The sequence below is a fragment of the Bubalus bubalis genome, chromosome 18 (assembly GCF_019923935.1).
Source record: "Bubalus bubalis isolate 160015118507 breed Murrah chromosome 18, NDDB_SH_1, whole genome shotgun sequence".
Taxonomy (NCBI): Eukaryota; Metazoa; Chordata; class Mammalia; order Artiodactyla; family Bovidae; genus Bubalus; species Bubalus bubalis.
The window spans coordinates 58878263-58896508 of NC_059174.1; the positions used below are offsets into that span (position 1 = coordinate 58878263).

Here is an 18246-nt window from a genome sequence, read left to right on the forward strand (position 1 = left end):
CAATAAAAGTGGCAATAGTGAACATTCTTGTCTTATTCATGTTGTTAAGGGGAATGCTTTCAGTTTTTCCCTGTTGAGTATGATGTTAGCTGTATGTTGGACATATACAGTCTTAATTATGTTGAGGTAGGGCCCATCTGTGCTGACTTTCTAAAGGGTTTTTATCATAAATGGCACTTGAACTTTGTCAGAACCTTTTCTGCATCCAATGATCATCGTATGGTTTCTAGGCTTCTACTGTTAATGTGGTGTATCATACTGATTAACTTGTGGATATTGAGAAATCTTGCATCCCTGCAATAAATCCCACTTGAACATGGTATGATCCTTTTATGCATTAATAACTGTTTGAATCTGCTCTTTTGAACTCAGGGAAGGTCTAGGAGAATAAAGCCTTTTTCTACAAAAAAGAGTTGGATGCCTCAGAAAGGCTTTTGTAAGTGGGAAGGTCTTCCAGAGTCAGTTTCAATCCCTCCTTTTCTTTGATACTCCTCGATCTTGAGATGAACATGTGTGGAAGAAGAAATGAAATAAATGTCCAATAGAGAGATTAATCATATTTGACAGAGGAACCCAGGTTTAGATAGCCTTTTCCTGGATTTTCCTTCTGATTTCTGCTAATAAGATTCTTACACAATATCCTGGAATATTATGTATGTTTTTCTTGAATATAAGCATGCCATTGTAACATACAAAATCCACAGTTGGATACATTACATTGTAAATAGTATAACAGGTATTATCCTGCTTTCTCCATATATCACAGTCACTTTAAAAATCTCTCTTGTTTCTGTCCCATACCCATAGTATAATGCCCATAAATTTGCCGAACCAGTTCTTTTCTTTTAAGGTCAGTATATTAGTTTGTGCTCTCAGTTATTTTCACAAAGACATGCAGTCACAAGCTGATATCTGACATAAACCTGTGTGCCCTATGCTCTACGCAGGCCCTTTCTTAGTCCTGACCATTCCTCCCATAGTACTTTGATATAGATGGAAACATTATTCTTACCTACCACATCCCTCCACCTTCTACATACTCTCACTGTAAAGATAATGTCTGGTCATTTATTGAACAAGTTTCTCAGGACATGACCTAAATCACTCTGTGCATCCATGATGACTCACAACCCATTTTGAGATGGGATGGTTGAATAATAGTTATATGGACTACTTCTGTCTTGTATCTTCCTTGATATTTTCTAAGTTCCTTCTATTCTTTTTTAATATTTTCTAATGTATTCATTCAGTGGTTAGTCATGTTTACAAATAAGTTTTCTCAGTCTGTAGGTTCAGATTCATATTCTGGTTCTCTTACCACTTTGTGGGCCAATTGGGTGTGTCTCCTGCTCTGATTAGAGAAAAACATGCTAATTTACCTCAAGCCTTTTAAAGCAAATTAGTGCTGTCAGTTGGCTTACAGTAGTGCATGTTTTATTTATTTTTTTTAAGCACAATTTAAAAAATGTAATACTGTTTATTTAACTTCAAAAACATTTCAACATTCTAAACATACAAAAAAAAATAACAGAACATTGCAGATCGTGTTTAGTACAGAAGGTTCTTGAACTTTCACTGGTGCAGTAGATCTTGGCTTTGCTGACAATGAACAGTTCTACAGTTTGTTTAAAAAAAAAAAAAAAAAACAGTTTAAAACTACCACACTTCAACTAAAAAGGATCCAAAACACTTCTCATGCCTGCTGACCCCACCCCCGACCCCCGCCACAGCTAAGAATGGCAGCGGGATGCTATGTCGCTGTATACAAAAACAATACAACCTGAAGCGAAATGGATGCCCACTGCAGTGTCCACAGGTCCAGCCCCACAGTGCACGCTCTGAGCTACAGCCCCTCCGGAAGGCATTGCCCCCACAGCCTCCACACCAAGCAAGGAGCATCAAGAGTGTGTCTCGGTTGCTTTGTTCTTTTTACAAACTATAGATATGTACAGTTGAAAACTCGGGATTTCTAGCCAATGACCATAGAATTAACACACCACCTTACAAATTAAAAAAAAAAACAAAAAATGCCAGAAACATCTTTAAATGCCTGTCACACCAACAGCAAAGTGCACAGAGTGAGGAGAACATGAGAGCCTTTTCATTTTAAAAATGTTTGGAAACATGTACAACTTTGATACAGTTTCCAGGTGCTCCAGACACCCATGGCCACTTAATGTAAACCACTGACAATTGCTAGAGCACTTTGAGAGACTAAGATATGATCATGATCCAATTGGGTAATTAAACCTAATAAGGGCAACAGACACATCTTGGGTGAGAGATGTGTCAATCAAGGCGCTCCCTACTCTAAGGTATTCACAAGGAGACAGATCAACAGTTTTTTTTTTTTAATCATCCTCTTCTTCCTCCTCCTCCTCCTCATCCTCTTCGTCTTCCTCTTCCACCTTTTTCCGGGCAACTTTAGCAGCACCCTTGGCGCCATCAAACTTCCCTTTAGACTTATAGTCTGTGACATCCTTCTCATACTTCTCTTTCAGCTTTGCTGCCTTGTTGATATGTGGCTGCTTCTCACTGTCACTTAAGTTATTCCACATCTCACCCAGCTTCTTTGCCACATCTCCAATAGAGATACCAGGGTTAGCAGATTTGATCTTGGGGCGGAATTCAGAGCAGAATAGGAAAAATCCAGACGGTGGTCTCTTGGGTGCATTAAGGTCCTTCTTCTTCTTGCCTCCCTTAGCTGGTCCGTAATCCTTCATTTCCCGATCATAGCACACTTTATCCGCCTTTGCCATTTCATCGAACTTCGACTTCTCTTACCCAGACATGGTCTTCCACCTCTCAGAGCATTTCTTGGAAAATTCAGCAAAATTGACAGGGACCTCTGGGTTTTTCTTCTTATGCTCCTCTCTGCACGTCTGCACAAAGAAGGCATAAGCAGACATCTTGCCCTTTGCTTTCTTGGGATCACCTTTAGCCGTCTTGACTGTATTGTTCACTAGTCTGGGCAGTAGTGCATGTTTTATAGTAAATACTCAAAATTTACTTTTGTTTAAAAAAGGTAATATCTATATTCTGTCATGTTCTTTATGATATGACTTTATCTACATTATATCTTTTTAAAATTTTATTAATTTTTTAATTGAAGGATAATTGCTTTGCAGAATTTTGTTTTCTGTCAAACCTCAACTACATTATATCTTGTATGCTTTTCACTTGCAACATTGTTCAGCAATATTGTATCTCCCTAGTCAATAAATACACAAAGCACTCACTTTTTATTTATTATATTTTGGTGCCATTAAACCAGGTAATTAAGATTAGTGCATGGCTAGAGATTAGCCTTCCTTGGTGGCTCAGTGGTAAAGAATTCACCTCCTAATGCAGAAGATGCAGGTTTGATCCCTGGGTCAGGAAGATCCAATGGAGAAGGAAATGGCAACCCACTGCACTATTCTTGCTTGGGAAATCTCATGGACAGGAGTCCAGTGGGCTACAGTCCATGGGGTCGCAAAGAGTCAAACACCACTGAGCGACTGAACAACAACATAGGTGGGGATTGCTTTGGTTATTGGCTGTTAGAAAACTGGTGACTATTTTACGTCTTAATTTATGTGTCATTTACAGATGATGGTCTTTTAGCATGTATTCTGCAATACAGTTGAAACATACTACTTGTTAACATTGTAAAATGCCTTTTCTTTTTGGGTACATAGTTCTATAGCAGATTTAGAAAACTATGTTGTTTCCAAAAAATTGTTTTAGTCATATTCTTCATTTCCTCATTTGTTTTCAATTGTAAACAACCAATTGTGAATGGTTAATTATTAATCGCACTCATCTCACACGCTAGTAAAGTAATGCTCAAAATCCTCCAAGCCAGGCTTCAGCAATATGTGAACCGTAAACTTCCTGATGTTCAAGCTAGTTTTAGAAAAGGCAGAGGAATCAGAGATGGAATTGACAACATCCGCTGGATCATAGAAAAAGCAAGAGAGTTCCAGAAAAACATCTATTTCTGCTTTATTGACTATGCCAAAGCCTTTGACTGTGTGGATCACAATAAACTGTGAAAAATTCTTCAAGAGATGGGAATACCAGAATACCTGATCTGCCTCTTGAGAAATTTGTATGCAGGTCAGGAAGCAACAGTTAGAACTGGACATGGAACAACAGACTGGTTCCAAATAGGAAAAGGAGTCCGTCAAGGCTGTATATCGTCACCCTGCTTATTTAACTTATATGCAGAGTACATCATGAGAAACGCTGGGCTGGAAGAAGCACAAGCTGGAATCAAGATTGCCGGAAGAAATATCAGTAACCTCAGATATGCAGATGACACCACCCTTATGGCAGAAAGTGAAGAGGAACTAAAAAGCCTCTTGATGAAAGTGAAAGTGGGGAGTGAAAAAGTTGGCTTAAAGCTCAACATTCAGAAAACGAAGATCATGGCATCTGGTCCCATCACTTCGTGGCAAATAGATGGGGAAACAGTGGAAACAGTGTCAGACTTTATTTTTTTGGGCTCCAAAATCACTGCAGATGGTGATTGCAGCCATGGAATTAAAAGACGCTTACTCCTTGGAAGGAAAGTTATGACCAACCTAGATAGCATATTCAAAAGCAGAGATATTACTTCGCCAACAAACTTCCGTCTAGTCAAGGCTATGGTTTTTCCTGTGGTCATGTATGGATGTGAGAGTTGGACTGTGAAGAAGGCTGAGTGCCAAAGAATTGATGCTTTTGAACTGTGGTGTTGAAGACTCTTGAGAGTCCCTTGGATTGCAAGGAGATCCAACCAGTCCATTCTGAAGGAGATCAGCCCTGGGATTTCTTTGGAAGGAATAATGCTAAAGCTGAAATTCCAGTACTTTGGCCACCTCATGCGAAGAGTTGACTCATTGGAAAAGACTCTGATGCTGGGAGGTATTGGGGGCAGGAGGAGAAGGGGACGACAGAGGATGAGATGGCTGGATGGCATGACTGACTCGATGGATATGAGTCTGAGTGAACTCCGGGAGTTGGTGATGGACAGGGAGGCCTGGAGTACTGTGATTCATGGGGTCGCAAATAGTCGGACATGACTGCGCGACTGAACTGAACTGAAAAGGTTTTGAAAATCATTCAAGGTTAATAATTTATTAACACGAATCTGTGTTAGTTGGGGAGTAATATGTTGTCTATTAACAACAAATCTTAAGTAATAGTAAGGTGTAGATATTTGAATCTTTTCAGGGTCAATGATTAATTTAGAAGCTTTTAAGCATTGTTGATCTATGTCAAACATCTGTTGAGTTTCTAAAATAGATGGAGCTGAAAACAATGCATCATCCATATAATGAATAACAAGAAAGTCAGGAAATTGTTTTTTCACAGGCAAGGGCTTTGGCTACATAATATTGACACATGGTGGGAGAATTCATCATTCCTTGAGGCAACACAGTCCATTGATACCGTTTATGAGGCCCGAAATAATTATGATAAGAAAGAAAGCAAATCTCTCTCCGTCTAGAGGGTGTAAAGGTATAGTAAAAAACCAATCCTGTAAATCTATAATAATAATATACCAGTTTTGAGGAATAGTGGTAGGTGATGGAATTCCTGGGTGTAATGCACCCAAAGGTTTCATAGATGTATTAACTTTTCGAAGATCTGTTAAAAGATGTCTTTTGCCAGGTTTCTTTTTTATTACAAAAATGGGAGAATTCCAAGGGGAACAAGATTCCTCAATATGTTTTACTTTCAATTGTGTATCTATAAGTTCTTTAGCAGCTTCAAATTTCTCTTTTGTTAAAGGGCTACTGCTCTGTCTAAATAGGCTCGTCATTTTTCCAAGTTATTTTAATAATGTATTGTTTGTTAAATGAGTGGTAGCCCCTAGGAAAAATGTGGAATATATATTTGAGTTTGCCATTGCATAAGTAAATCTCTTCCTATTAAATTAAGGGGTGCATCTATTACATAAGGTCGTAATGTTGCAGGCTGGCCTACTGGTCCCTCATATGGATATATTTGGACATTTTGATAAACCTCTTGTATTTTGTTTGAGAAATCCCTGCAATTTGGTGAGAAAGTCTCTGTATAGGCCAAGATTTGGGCCATAAATGTTTGAAAATAATGGTAATATCAGATCCAGTATCAAGAAGACCAGAAAATCTTCTGTCATTAATTTTGATATTTATATTTAGTCATGCATATTCATATACTGTTGATGTCCATAAGGATTGCTTTTGATCTGTACTCCCAAATCCACCTTTTCGATTGCCATTAGAAGAGTTAATACAAACGTAAGGTAAAAGAAGTAATTGGGCAATTCTGTCCCCCTTTTTGAATTGTCATAGTATCTGTGAGGACATCATAATTTGAATCTTTTTTCTTATAATCTGAATCAATTATTTCAGGGTGGATACCCATTTCCTTAGAAGTCAGACTAGTTTGGCCAAGTATAGGGCCGAAGGTTTGTGGGGGTAGGGGTCCATAAAGTCCGGTAGGTATTCTAGAAGGGACTGCTTGAGGAAAAAGAAGAAAATCATTTAGGGCTGGTATATTGACGGCAGCATTGCTGGGTGTTGAACGTTTGAGAGAAAAGATGGAGTTTGCCCCTGGTTTTTGTTGATGGGGACCCAGGGAGTTCCCATCTTTGAGTTTCCTGAAATAGGGTTCCCTTCAACATCATACTTAGATCGATATTTTTTAGCCCAATGTACCCCTTTATGACATTGAGGGCAGACTCCTGGAAGTTTTTTAGTAGTTTTATTTGTGTGTGTGTGTGTGTGTGTGTGTGTGTGTGTGTGTGTGTGTGTGTTTTAGGGCAGTTCTTGTTTAAATGGCTCTTATCTCCACAAACAAAACAACCTTCATTCCCCTTTTTAAAGGCAGCAGCCATTGCTTCAGCTAACATTTGCATTGTCTGAGTTTCTGATCCTAAGTTGCGACAATCCTTCAAATAATCAATAACATTCCCGGTCTCATGAATTGGAGCGATGGCTCTTTGACACTCCTGATTCACATTCTCATATGCAAGCAGTTTTTCTAATTGCACTCTTGTCTCTTCTCCGACAATATTATGGGAGATAGCAACTCCCAGTCTAGGTAAAAAATCAGCATAGGCTTCATTAGGCCCTTGTAATATCTTTGTGTAGTTACTTTTAGGTTCCCTTTGATGAGTAATTCGATCCCAAGCTTCAGGGGCAACTTCTTTCAATTGCTCATGCAACAAAGGAGGGCATTGTATCTGAGCTTTCACCAAATCAAATTGCCCCATACTGGTTAACATTTTTAAAGTAATTTGGTTTGGGGGAGTGCCAGCTCAAGCATTAGAATTGGCATGATCTCGGGTCACATCATGAAACCACATTATCCATTGAAGTTATTTTTGTGGTTTAAGAAGAGCTTTTCTCAAAATTCACCAATCATAAGGAATAAAATATCCAACAGAAGATGCCATAGCATTTAGAAGTTCTTTCGTAAAAGGTGAATGAGGGCCGGACATAGTTACAGCGTTTTTCATTTGTTGCATGTGAGAAAAATCAACGCCTTCATATTGCAGTATTAGTTGCCCTTGAGCATAAACATTTCCTAGCCAGGAAAGGCAAAAAGATCATCAGCCTCAGAGACTCGAGATTGCAAAGCCGGTAAGTCAGAAAGCCTTCGTTGTGAAGGAGAATGAGTGGATCATCTGTTTTCATAAATATGAGTGTGTGTTAGGGGCTTATCATTGTCATCAAAAAAAGTAATGTTGGCTTTAGTGTCAGAGAGAGCATCAGAAGAATCATCATCAGATTAATTTTGTCCTCTAATTGAGGGGACCTTCGGTTTCGTGACCGTTACAAGAGGAGGAGGAGGAGCGCTTGGGACAGCCGGAGCAGGGATGGTGGGACAGTTTTGAAACATTTTATGTTGCTCTAATTGGGCCTTCTGTAAAGTCTTATCATCTAATTCATATTCGTATAATGAGCATTCCGCCTGTTGACGAATATCAGGGGGGCTAGAATTGCCTTGAAATGGCAAGATCACAGCTTTAATGCTGGTCCACAAGGGCCAGAAATTTATTGGAATATTTTCTCCCCATCTTGCAGCTTGTTCAACATTTTCTTTAACCCAGTTCCAAATTTCTAAATCAAAACTGCCTTCATCAGGGAACCAGGGATTATATTTAACCACTGTTTGGAGACAAGCCTCTATCCATTGACACAAAACCAAAAGTCCTTGAACCTTAAATAAATGATGAAGTAAAGTAGAAAAGTGGTGGGGCTTTCCCGCCGTTTGCTCTATAACCCCACGCTTACCAACCTCCGTAGATCCTAACAGTCACTCCGTCCACTTGCCAAGGGCGTTCACCAGGTACCTGTTTGGGCACCACTTGTCACGATCTTTGTAGACCATGACCTGGGAACTGGACTCAATGAGAAGAAGGAAGCAGGGGACCCAAGTCTCGAGTGAAACAAGGGTGCTTTATTTGCAGAAATGCATGTTTATATATCTTCATACAAGGCAGCTTTAGGCAGTAAAAAAAAAAAAAAAAAAAAGAGCAAAAACAAAGCCAAGCAAATAACAATCTTGAAAGGGCCAGAAAGCATTCCATATTCTGAGGAAGATGGGCATAACTGAATAGATTACCTTTAAGTAAAAGGTCACTGAAGGGAGTCACTGAAAGGAATCCAAGCAAGTGCCCTTTCTCACAATCTCAGTCCTGAGAACTGTGTGCAGCTCTGCTCGTTCCTGTTTTCCAGAAACTGATAAGGAATAGAGAGTCCTTGAGAAACGGCACACAAAAGAAGAAAATAACATATTGGATCCCTTAAAGTTGAACGTCCCCTGACACAGAGCAATTATCTTGAGCATCAAATTTGATCAGAACCAGGATAATATGTGTATGTGTATGAATCACATTTAACAGCTGTCATTACCATTTGCTACTATTGTATTCAAAGAACTACATTCTGAATGTATCAAGGTTTCCTGTTTCCATGAATAAAATATAAACATTGTGTCACAACCCTGGAAGAATCGTGTTTATCCCATCAACACAGTTTTGTCTCACTTCAGTACTTATAACAGCAGCTAAGAAGGTACCATTAGGCTCTCAGGTTTAAATAAATCTAGGACAATTTCTTGTCACCATGGAATCAAACAACATAAAATTTGGGGGTGAGATAGTCATAATTTGTAACTACAGTTACTCTCTCTACACTCTATACCAGAACATTCATATGACTGTAATCCAAATAGCACAGCAGTGCATTTTAGACCAACTTCCATTAATGTACAAAAATTGCATCAAATAAACTTGAAGGACTTTTTCTTTTTCTTTTTTTTCTGCCTGTGCTGGGTCTTCGTTGCTGCATGCAAGCTTTCTCTAGTTGCTGTGTGTTGGCTTTTCTTGTTGGGGAGCACAGCCTCTAGATGCGAGGGCTCAGTAGCTGCAGCTCACAGGCTCTAAAGCATGGACACGCTGTTAATTGCCCTGTGGCATGTGGGATCTTCTCAGACCAAGGATGGAACCCGTATGCTCTGCATTGACAGGCGGATTCTTAACCATTGAACCATTGGGGAAGTCCCTAATTAGCTTTATTGAATGACTGATGCATTGGGCAGAATTCAACCTGGTAAATGGGTGCACCAAGGAGCCTGACACAGTGGACAGTCTCAGGATGTTGAGGGTATTTTCATGTGCATTTTGATTGTGTATCTATTACAGATTTTTTGGCTTGTCCTTACTATGAAGTTTTTATTTAGATATGGGCTCTTGGTGTTTCTTAGACTTGGGTGATGTTTACTTTCCCAGATTAGAGTGGTTTCAGCTGCTTTCTATCTTTCCTGTCTTCTTCTGGGACTCCTACAGGGCAAATATTAGTGGCTTGTTGTCCCAGAGGTCTCTTAAAATGTCCTCCTTTTATTATTTTTTATTGTGTTCAGTAGTGGTGATTTTCAGTACTCTTTCTTCTAGCTCACTGATGTGTTTTCTGCCTCATTTAGCCTGTTCTGATTCGTTTTAGTTTCTGTTTTTTTGTGTGTGTTGTTGTTGTTGTTGTTGTTTTCATTTCATTTACTATATTCCTCAGTTCTGTTTGGTTGGTTGTTATATATTTTAAGTCTTCATTAAAGACTTCCCATTTCTCAGGTCGTGCATTCTTCTCCCAAGTTCTTTGATCATGTTTACTATCATTACTCTGGACTCTTTCAGGTAGATTGTCTATCTCCACGTTACTTAGTTCTTCTGGGGTTTTGTCTTGTTCCTCCTTCTGAAACATATTCCTCTGTCACCTCCTTTTGTGTAAATTTCTATTTGTATTTTAATCTATCTGGTAGCATAGTTACGTTTCTTGACCTTGGAGAAATGGCCCCCTGCAGGAGATATCCCAGGCACCCTTCTCCCGATCCAAGGGCCAGAGGACATCTAATCCCAGGGTGGTGTCCTACGTGTATTTGTGGACTCGGTTTTCAAGCTGTGGGGCTCTACTTTTCTTGCTTTTGGTGTCTGCCCCCTGATGTGAAGAGCTGACTCATTGGAAGAGACCCTGATGCTGGGAAAGGCTGAGGACAGGAGCAGAAAGGGGCGACAGAGAACTAGAGGCTTGGATGACATCACCGATCCAATGGATATGAGTTTGAGCAAACTCCAAGAGATGGTGAAGGGCAGGGAAGCCTGGCATGCTAGAGTCCATGGGTTCACAAAGAGTCGGACACGACTGAGTGGCTGAACAACCCTGATGGGTTAGGCTGGTCTGGAGGCGTGTGCCTGCACAGTGGTGGTTAGAACTGGGTCTTGACCCTTTTGTGGGCAGAGTTACATTGAAAGGCATGTGTACAGGAAGTCTTTGGACAGCCTGTCTGCTGATGGTTAGGGCTGCATCCTGGCCCTTTCATCCTTTGGCCTTAGGGGCGCCACTGCTGTAGCCTACAGGTTCTGAGTGGAGCTAATGTCAGGCTAAGATGGAGACCTCACGCAGAGGAGTGCTCTCTCATAGTTCGCCCTCAGGATCTGTGTCCCCACAGGGAGCCACAGCCCACCCCTCACCCCCCAAAGATCCTTCAAGACCAGCAGGCAGGTCTCACCATCCAGGATCCTAGCAAACGATTGTTTTGCCCTTCATCTCAGCTTTGTCTCAGTGTGCATGAGCCTTCATCTGCACCTGTTAAGAGTGAAGTCTCTGTTTTCCCTATTCCTGTGGGGCTCCTGCAGTCAGGGCCCACTGGTCTTCATAAGTAAATGTTGAAGATCTCTTTGCCCTTATTCATTGATTCATGGGTTGGTCAGCATCCCATCTGGTAAATCAACAGGTGCTCCCAGAAGCTGTCTGTCCTCTTTACACCAAGGCACATATGAATCAGTGGGTTGTTTTCAAACTTTCGTGACATGATGCTCATAAATGCCATGACGTGCACAAAGTAGGTGCAGCATAAACACGAAGAAGCTGAGTTTCTTTAGGGGTGGGGTTCACTTCCATGAAAAAAACTGAAATGGCAAAATGGTGAAATGAAATGTTTAATTTGGGAGTTGGCTGTGATCAGGTGCTTGAAGGTCAAGTGAGTAGAGTTGAACAAGCACACAGTGAAGGGAATGACTATGGATTCCAACTGTATTTTGTGACTGCAGCCATGAAATTAAAAGATGCTTACTACTTAGAAGGAAAGTTATGACCAACCTAGACAGCATATTAAAAAGCAGAGACATTACTTTGCCAACAAAGGTCCGTTTAGTCAAGACTATGGCTTTTCCAGTGGTCATGTATGGATGTGAGAGTTGGACTGTGAATAAAGCTGAGTGCGGAAGAATTGATGCTTTTGAACTCTGGTGTTGGAGAAGCCTCTTGAGAGTCCCTTGGACTGCAAGGAGATCCAACCAGTCCATCCTAAAGGAAATCAGTCCTGGGTGTTCGTTGGAAGGACTGATGTTGAAGCTGAAACTCCAATACTTTGGCCACCTGATGCGAAGAGCTATTTTTCCATCCCTTCCCTCTTGACTTTCATTTCAGCTAGTGTTTGGGAGGCATTTTGTGACCAGTTTCTCCCATGGTGCTCAGTTCAGTTCAGTTCAGTTGATCAGTCGTGTCTGACTCTTTGTGACCCCATGGACTACAGCAATCCAGGCCTCCCTGTCCATCACCAACTCCTGGAGTTTACTCAAACTCATGTCCATTGAGTCAGTGATGCCATCCAACCATCTCATCAACTGTCATCCCCTTCTCCTCCTGCCTTCAATCTTTCCCAGCATCAGGGTCTTTTCCAGTGAGTCAGCTCTTCGCATCAGGTGGCCAAACTATTGGGAGTTTCAGCTTCACCATCAGTCCTTCCGATGAATATTCAGGACTGATTTCCTTTAGGATGGACTGGTTGGATTTCCTTGCAGTCCAAGGGACTCTCAAGAGTCTTCTCCAACACCACAGTTTAAAAGCATCAGTTCTTCGGTGCTCAGCTTTCTTTGTAGCACAACTCTCACATCCATAGTCACATCCATACATGAGTCCGGCCTCTGAGGGCCAAAACTGAAATTACTCGGTGTGGAGAAGCAGGTGAGGGTAATTTTACGGTCCAAAGACCTCCTAAATGGAGGAGAGGGGACACCCAGGCGCGGTTTAGGGGGAAAAAAATGTACCTCATGTTCCCGACAGTGACCTCAGCTGCTCAGTCATGGTTTTGGAACTTGCTTGAAACTTGCAGACCTGGGTAAAGAGGGAAGAGGAGCTGGTGGCTGGGCCTGAGCAGAGGCCACTGAGAAGGTTCCTGCCGAGAGGGGCGGGGCCAAGCGGGTGCACTTTCTTCCTTTGGTTCCAAAAGATAGCTTGTCTGGGTTTCAGTTCAGTTCAGTTCAATTGCTCATTCACGTCCAACTCTTTGCGACCCCATGAATCGAAGCACTCCAGGCCTCCCTGTCCATCACCAACTCCCGGAGTTCATTCAGACTCACGTCCATCGAGTCGGTGATGCCATCCAGCCATCTCATCCTCTGTCGTCCCCCTCTCCTCCTGACCCCAATCCCTCCCAGCATCAGAGTCTTTTCCAATGAGTCAACTCTTCACATGAGGTGGCCAAAGTACTGGAGTTTTAGCTTTAGCATCATTCCTTCCAAAGAACACCCAGGACTGATCTCCTTTAGAATGGACTGGTTGGATCTCCTTGCAGTACAAGGGACTCTCAAGAGTCTTCTCCAACACCACAGTTCAAAAGCATCAATTCTTTGGCGCTCAGCTTTCTTCACAGTCCAACTCTCACATCCATACATGACTACTGGAAAAACCATAGCCTTGACTAGACGGACCTTTGTTGGCAAAGTAATGTCTCTGCTTTTCAATATGCTATCTAGGTTGGTCATAACTTTCCTTCCAAGGAGTAAGCGTCTTTTAATTTCATGGCTGCAATCACAATCTGCAGTGAATTTGGAGCCCCCAAAAATAAAGTCTGACACTGTTTCCCCATCTATTTCCCATGAAGTGATGGGACCAGATGCCATGATCTTAGTTTTCTGAATGTTGAGCTTCAAGCCAACTTTTTCACTCTCCTCTTTCACTTTCATCAACAGGCTTTTTAGTTCCTCTTCACTTTCTGCCATAAGGGTGGCGCCATCTGTATATCTGAGGTTATTGATATTTCTTCTGGCAATCTTGATTCCAGCTTGTGCTTCTTCCAGCCCACTGTTTCTCATGATGTACTCTGCATATAAGTTAAATAAGCAGGGTGACAATATACAGCCTCGACGTACTCCTTTTGCTATTTGGAACCAGTCTGTTGTTCCATATCCAGTTCTAACTGTTGCTTCCTGACCTGCTTAGAAATATTTTAGGGTCTTCCGTGTCTTTTGTTGCACCATTGATTCCTCCCTAGTTTAGGTAACTGTCACAGAACAGTTTTAAAGTAAAAACTAAAAATTCTGTGGGATCATTATGCTGTAAAGTAAGGTTTATTCTTAACAGGAGTCCTGATGAGGCTGAAGGGATTGAGATGCCTGGGAACTGAAACCTGGTGTGGTGGTGGGGCTGGGGGTTAATGTAGGGCGGTGGCTGGACCTCGAAACCCAGATATTACTGCAATTAGAATTAATTTAAGCAGTTTAAGTAAAGAACTGGATTTGTGTAGGGATGACAAGCTAGAATGTGAAACACACAACTCTTACAACCGGCTACTTCCTACTAACACCTGTAAGGAGAAAAGTGTCGACATCCCAGTTCAAGGATCAAGCTCGTTAGACACTACAGTGACCCACCGACAGTGCAGAAAAACAGGCACCAGTCTGTGCTTTGGAGATACTGACCTTGGTACATCAGTAAGCGCCTCATGGGGCCATCCACCTCATCAGCAAGTCCAGATAAGCTTGAGAGTCCCACTCAGTGTGTTTGAACTAAGCCTGTTAATACACTGCCAAGTAAAATTCAGGGTGATCAACAAATAACTGGGAGATCTGAAAACTAGGAGAAAAAGTGAAAGTGTCACTCGGTCGTGTCCAACTCTTTGTGACCCCACCAGGCTCCTCTGAGGGTTACAGTCCATGGTGTCAGAGTTGGACACGACTGAGTGACTTTTATTTTTTCTCCTAGTGCCTAGTGGGCTACAGTAGGCTCACTGCCATAGCTATGAGAAGCCTGCACACACACAGCAACTACAGAGTAACCCCCATTTGCTGAAACTAGAGAAAGCCCATGCAAGGTAAAAGATCCAGCAGAGCAGAAAAACCAACACTGAGTGATCTGGACTGACCAAGATAAGAAGCATCAGGACTCCCACCTCTAAGCAAACCTGAGCCAGCTTTATGTAGGTATGGAATTTATACTTGGGGGCACTTAACTGGGTACTAAGGAAATTCTGCTTTAAAAATGGGAGCTGCTTTAAATTATATCTGGCCAACAAGAGAGCTCTTTTTGACATTCCAAAACTGGCTACAGAAAGCCAGTTTTGTAAAACATCTTTTCAGAATTCTGACCCTAAATGATTAAGTCCTTCTAAGAGGAACCTGCATTTCTCTCCTTGTACCTTTGTGATATCAATGTTCTACCAGATCTTTTTAGGTATTTTGTTCTGTTTTGAGAACTTGGTCTGGAAGGTACACACAGGGTTATATTTGGCAGCCAAATAGACTGGACCAGCTCTCAGGGGAATTTGTCATAAGGGGTCCCAGCCATTAATGGTCCTTGCCATTATTTTAACCTTCCTTTTGTCTGCTTGGACAAGGGCTTTCACTTTCTTAGACTATTTTGAAGGCTGCATTCTTTGCACCCTCTTGTGGTGATGTGTCTTGTGTCTTATCGCCTTGAGGGGCTGTTGGGCTATTACTACTCAATAGCCAGATGGTGGATCCTTTAAATAAGAGAAACCTCTAAACTGTGACATTTTTAGAGCTCATTAGCAACAGCTTTCGGCTTCCCAGGAGGCACTAGTAGTAAAGAATGCCTGCCAGTGCAGGAGACAAAAGGGCAGAGGAGCCTGGGAGGCCACAGTCCTTAGGGTCGCAGAGAGTCAGACAGGACTGAAGTGACCTAGCGTGCACTTGCACGCACGCCCACACACAAACACACACACAGAGAAATAGCTTTCTTATAAATAGTTTTATTTGTATTTCTGAAAAGATCAAATTAAAAGGTGAATACAAAGACATATAATGGTTAACCTTAAGAACCCCCGTAATTTAAAACAACCAACGGAACAAACAAAATATTCAGTCTGGGAGAATTTGTGGTTTCAGCTTCCCCTCAATGGATCTCACAGGTGCTTATACAAACATTAGATAAGAGACTTTGCTGTGGGTCCAGTGGTTAGGAATCCACCTGCCAGGGGACACGGGTTAACTCCCTGGTCCAGGAAGACATCATGTATCACAGGGCAGCTAAGTCCAAGCATCACAACTACTGAGCCCACATGACCTAGATCCGTGCTCTGCAACAAAAAAAGTCACCACAATGAGAGGCCCAAGCACCACTAGCGAGCAGCCCTGAGCCCAACAAATAAGACCCAGCACAGCCAAAAATAAACAAATGAATCATCCTCACATTAAACAGACCTTAAGTTAAAAAAAAAAAAAAAACAATTTACAGGCTGGTAGAAAACTACACTGATATTGCATCAGTAATTGCTTGGAGCAATAGCTAGGCCACATTTGGGTCAATTAATCCAGTTGGAGAGTGACAAAGGGTCTTAGTGATTTTTTTTTTTTTTTTTTTTTTTTGGACATGCCACACAGCTTGCAGAATGTTAGTTCCCTGACCAAAGCTTGAATTCAGGCCCTCCGGGCAGTGAAAGCACAGAAATCAAACCATTGGTTCACCAGGGAGTTCCCTGGGTGATTTATTTATAACATCATTCAGATGAGTAATGCCATCACTTGCACTCACACTGTATTTGGCAAAACTGGTCTCGGCCTTGCCTTGCTGCACAGTGGCTGAGAAATTAAGAATACACATGGCTATGCCTGTGAAGTTGTCATAAGAGTGAAGGAAGTCATTACATTAGAGTGATCTTTACTGAAAATTCATGTGTGGAAATAAAAAAGAAAAAATTGAAGATTGTAAGAAAAAACTGTCTCATGTCTTTCAAAACAAACCTAAAAAAGTTTACATAATATAATTTTAAAATAATTTCCCAACTACAAGCCTTTATCTCTCACTTTCAGGTAGAGTGGTACAAATGACATTACAAAAATGGGTATTTTTCATTTTCCTGCCTTGATACTCGATTTAGAATATCTATCATTAAAATTTAAAGACTCACCTTGTTATTTGGAGCTTCCCAGCTGGCTCAGCAGTAAAGAGTCTGCCTATCAATGAAGGAGACAAAAGTTTGATCCCAGGGTCAAGATCCTCTGGAGGAGGAAATGGCAACCTTGCCATTTCTTGCCTGGGAAATTCCACAGAGGAGACTGGCAGGCTACAGTCTATGGGTCACAGAGTTGGACACAACTTCATGACTAAACAACTATATGCTTATTTTCTCTTCATGTCAAGCAATACAGAAAGAACATGAAGACACCTATTCATACAAGGCACACTCACTGATGCATTGCAAGGTTCAGGCTGTGTTAAAAAGAAGAGACAGGCGCAAGGTGAAGCCACTGCCTCCAGGAGGGCAAATCAACTTCACTGAGGTGTCTGCCTGCTTAAAAACGTGACCAGGAGTCACTGACTGGAATTTCCAGGACACTAGTGCAATAATCTGCAGGGCAAGACACTGGCTACACCTTCCTCCTGCCTACACCCCTGCATAGGAGACCAAACCTGAAGCAATGTGTTTGCAAATAATTTTCTTGTCCTATCTAGTTTCTACCTACGGAAGCCTTCCATGTTGTACAGTTCCTTTGAGCACCTCTGAATGAACTAGATAGGGTGCCGCCTGATTCATGAATCATTCAACTTCAATTAGATCTTTAAAATTTCTAAGTTCAAATTTTTGTACTTTTCTTTGGTGGGGGGTGGGGGGTGGGGGGTGGGGCGGGCTTCCTGGCATCTTGCAGAATCTTACTTTCCTGACCATGAATCAAAACTGTCCCCTCTGCAGTGTAGAGTTTGAACCACTGCTGGGGAATGCCAGTTTTCCTATTTAAATATATTTTGAGTCTGAAAATGCACTGCTATGGTATTTTAATTACAGCTGTCTGAATGTTCTGAAGCAGAGTAACTCAAGTGCAAATTATGAATATGTAATTCCCAAAGTGCGTGATCTTTGGTTCCACTGTGGAAAGCAATTCTCATAGATTGTTTCAGCCCCAAGAGCCTAACACTGCATTGTTACCATATGTTACAAAATACTGAGGTTGGATAAAACCCTGTTGGTGGCAAGAACATGATTCATCCAGGGTTGTGGAGAAAGTGATTACATTTTATGAATCAAGAGGACATCCATGATACATTCTGAATAAAACAGTAGCAAATGGTAATGGCAGCAGTTAAATGTCAATCATACACATATACATACTATTTGATTTCTTTTGATTAAATTTCCACTCAGATAACTGCTCTATCAATGGTCAGATAGTATAGCACCCAGTCCTACAACACACTGTGGTCTATGTATGGAAGGGTGCCCTGAACATAACAAGCATGATAAGTTATGGCACAGTTTTACATTATTCTCTGCCCTTACCTGATGCCAATTCACACACCAGTGAATTGAATAATTCAGTGTCCCTGTTTTCTCAGGAAAGATGGATATGCAAGAACCACTCTTAATCAGGTTAGCCTCTTCATCTTACTAATTCCTCTGCAGAGACATCATGAAAGGCCCTGTAAGAAAGCTACAGGTTTTCAAACTACTGCAGAAAAGTTATAGTGAAAGGTTGTTGCTGAACCACGAAAAGAC

At 41.4% G+C, this 18246-nt stretch overlaps 1 protein-coding gene and 1 long non-coding RNA gene across 2 annotated transcripts; both read right to left on the bottom strand.

Annotated features, from left to right (window-relative positions):
* Positions 1–1628: 1628 nt before the first annotated feature.
* LOC123330377 (high mobility group protein B3-like) lies at positions 1629–2981 on the bottom strand. The gene has a single exon (XM_044931872.2). The coding sequence runs from the start codon at positions 2757–2759 to the stop codon at positions 2352–2354; it is 408 nt and encodes a 135-aa protein (XP_044787807.2). The 5' UTR covers positions 2760–2981; the 3' UTR covers positions 1629–2351.
* A 12507-nt stretch (positions 2982–15488) lies between these two features.
* On the bottom strand, positions 15489–16723 carry LOC112580443. The gene is made up of 2 exons (XR_003104836.3): positions 16663–16723; positions 15489–15831 (listed from the first exon to the last, which is right to left on the bottom strand). It is a non-coding gene; the product is annotated as an uncharacterized LOC112580443 (long non-coding RNA).
* Positions 16724–18246: the final 1523 nt, after the last annotated feature.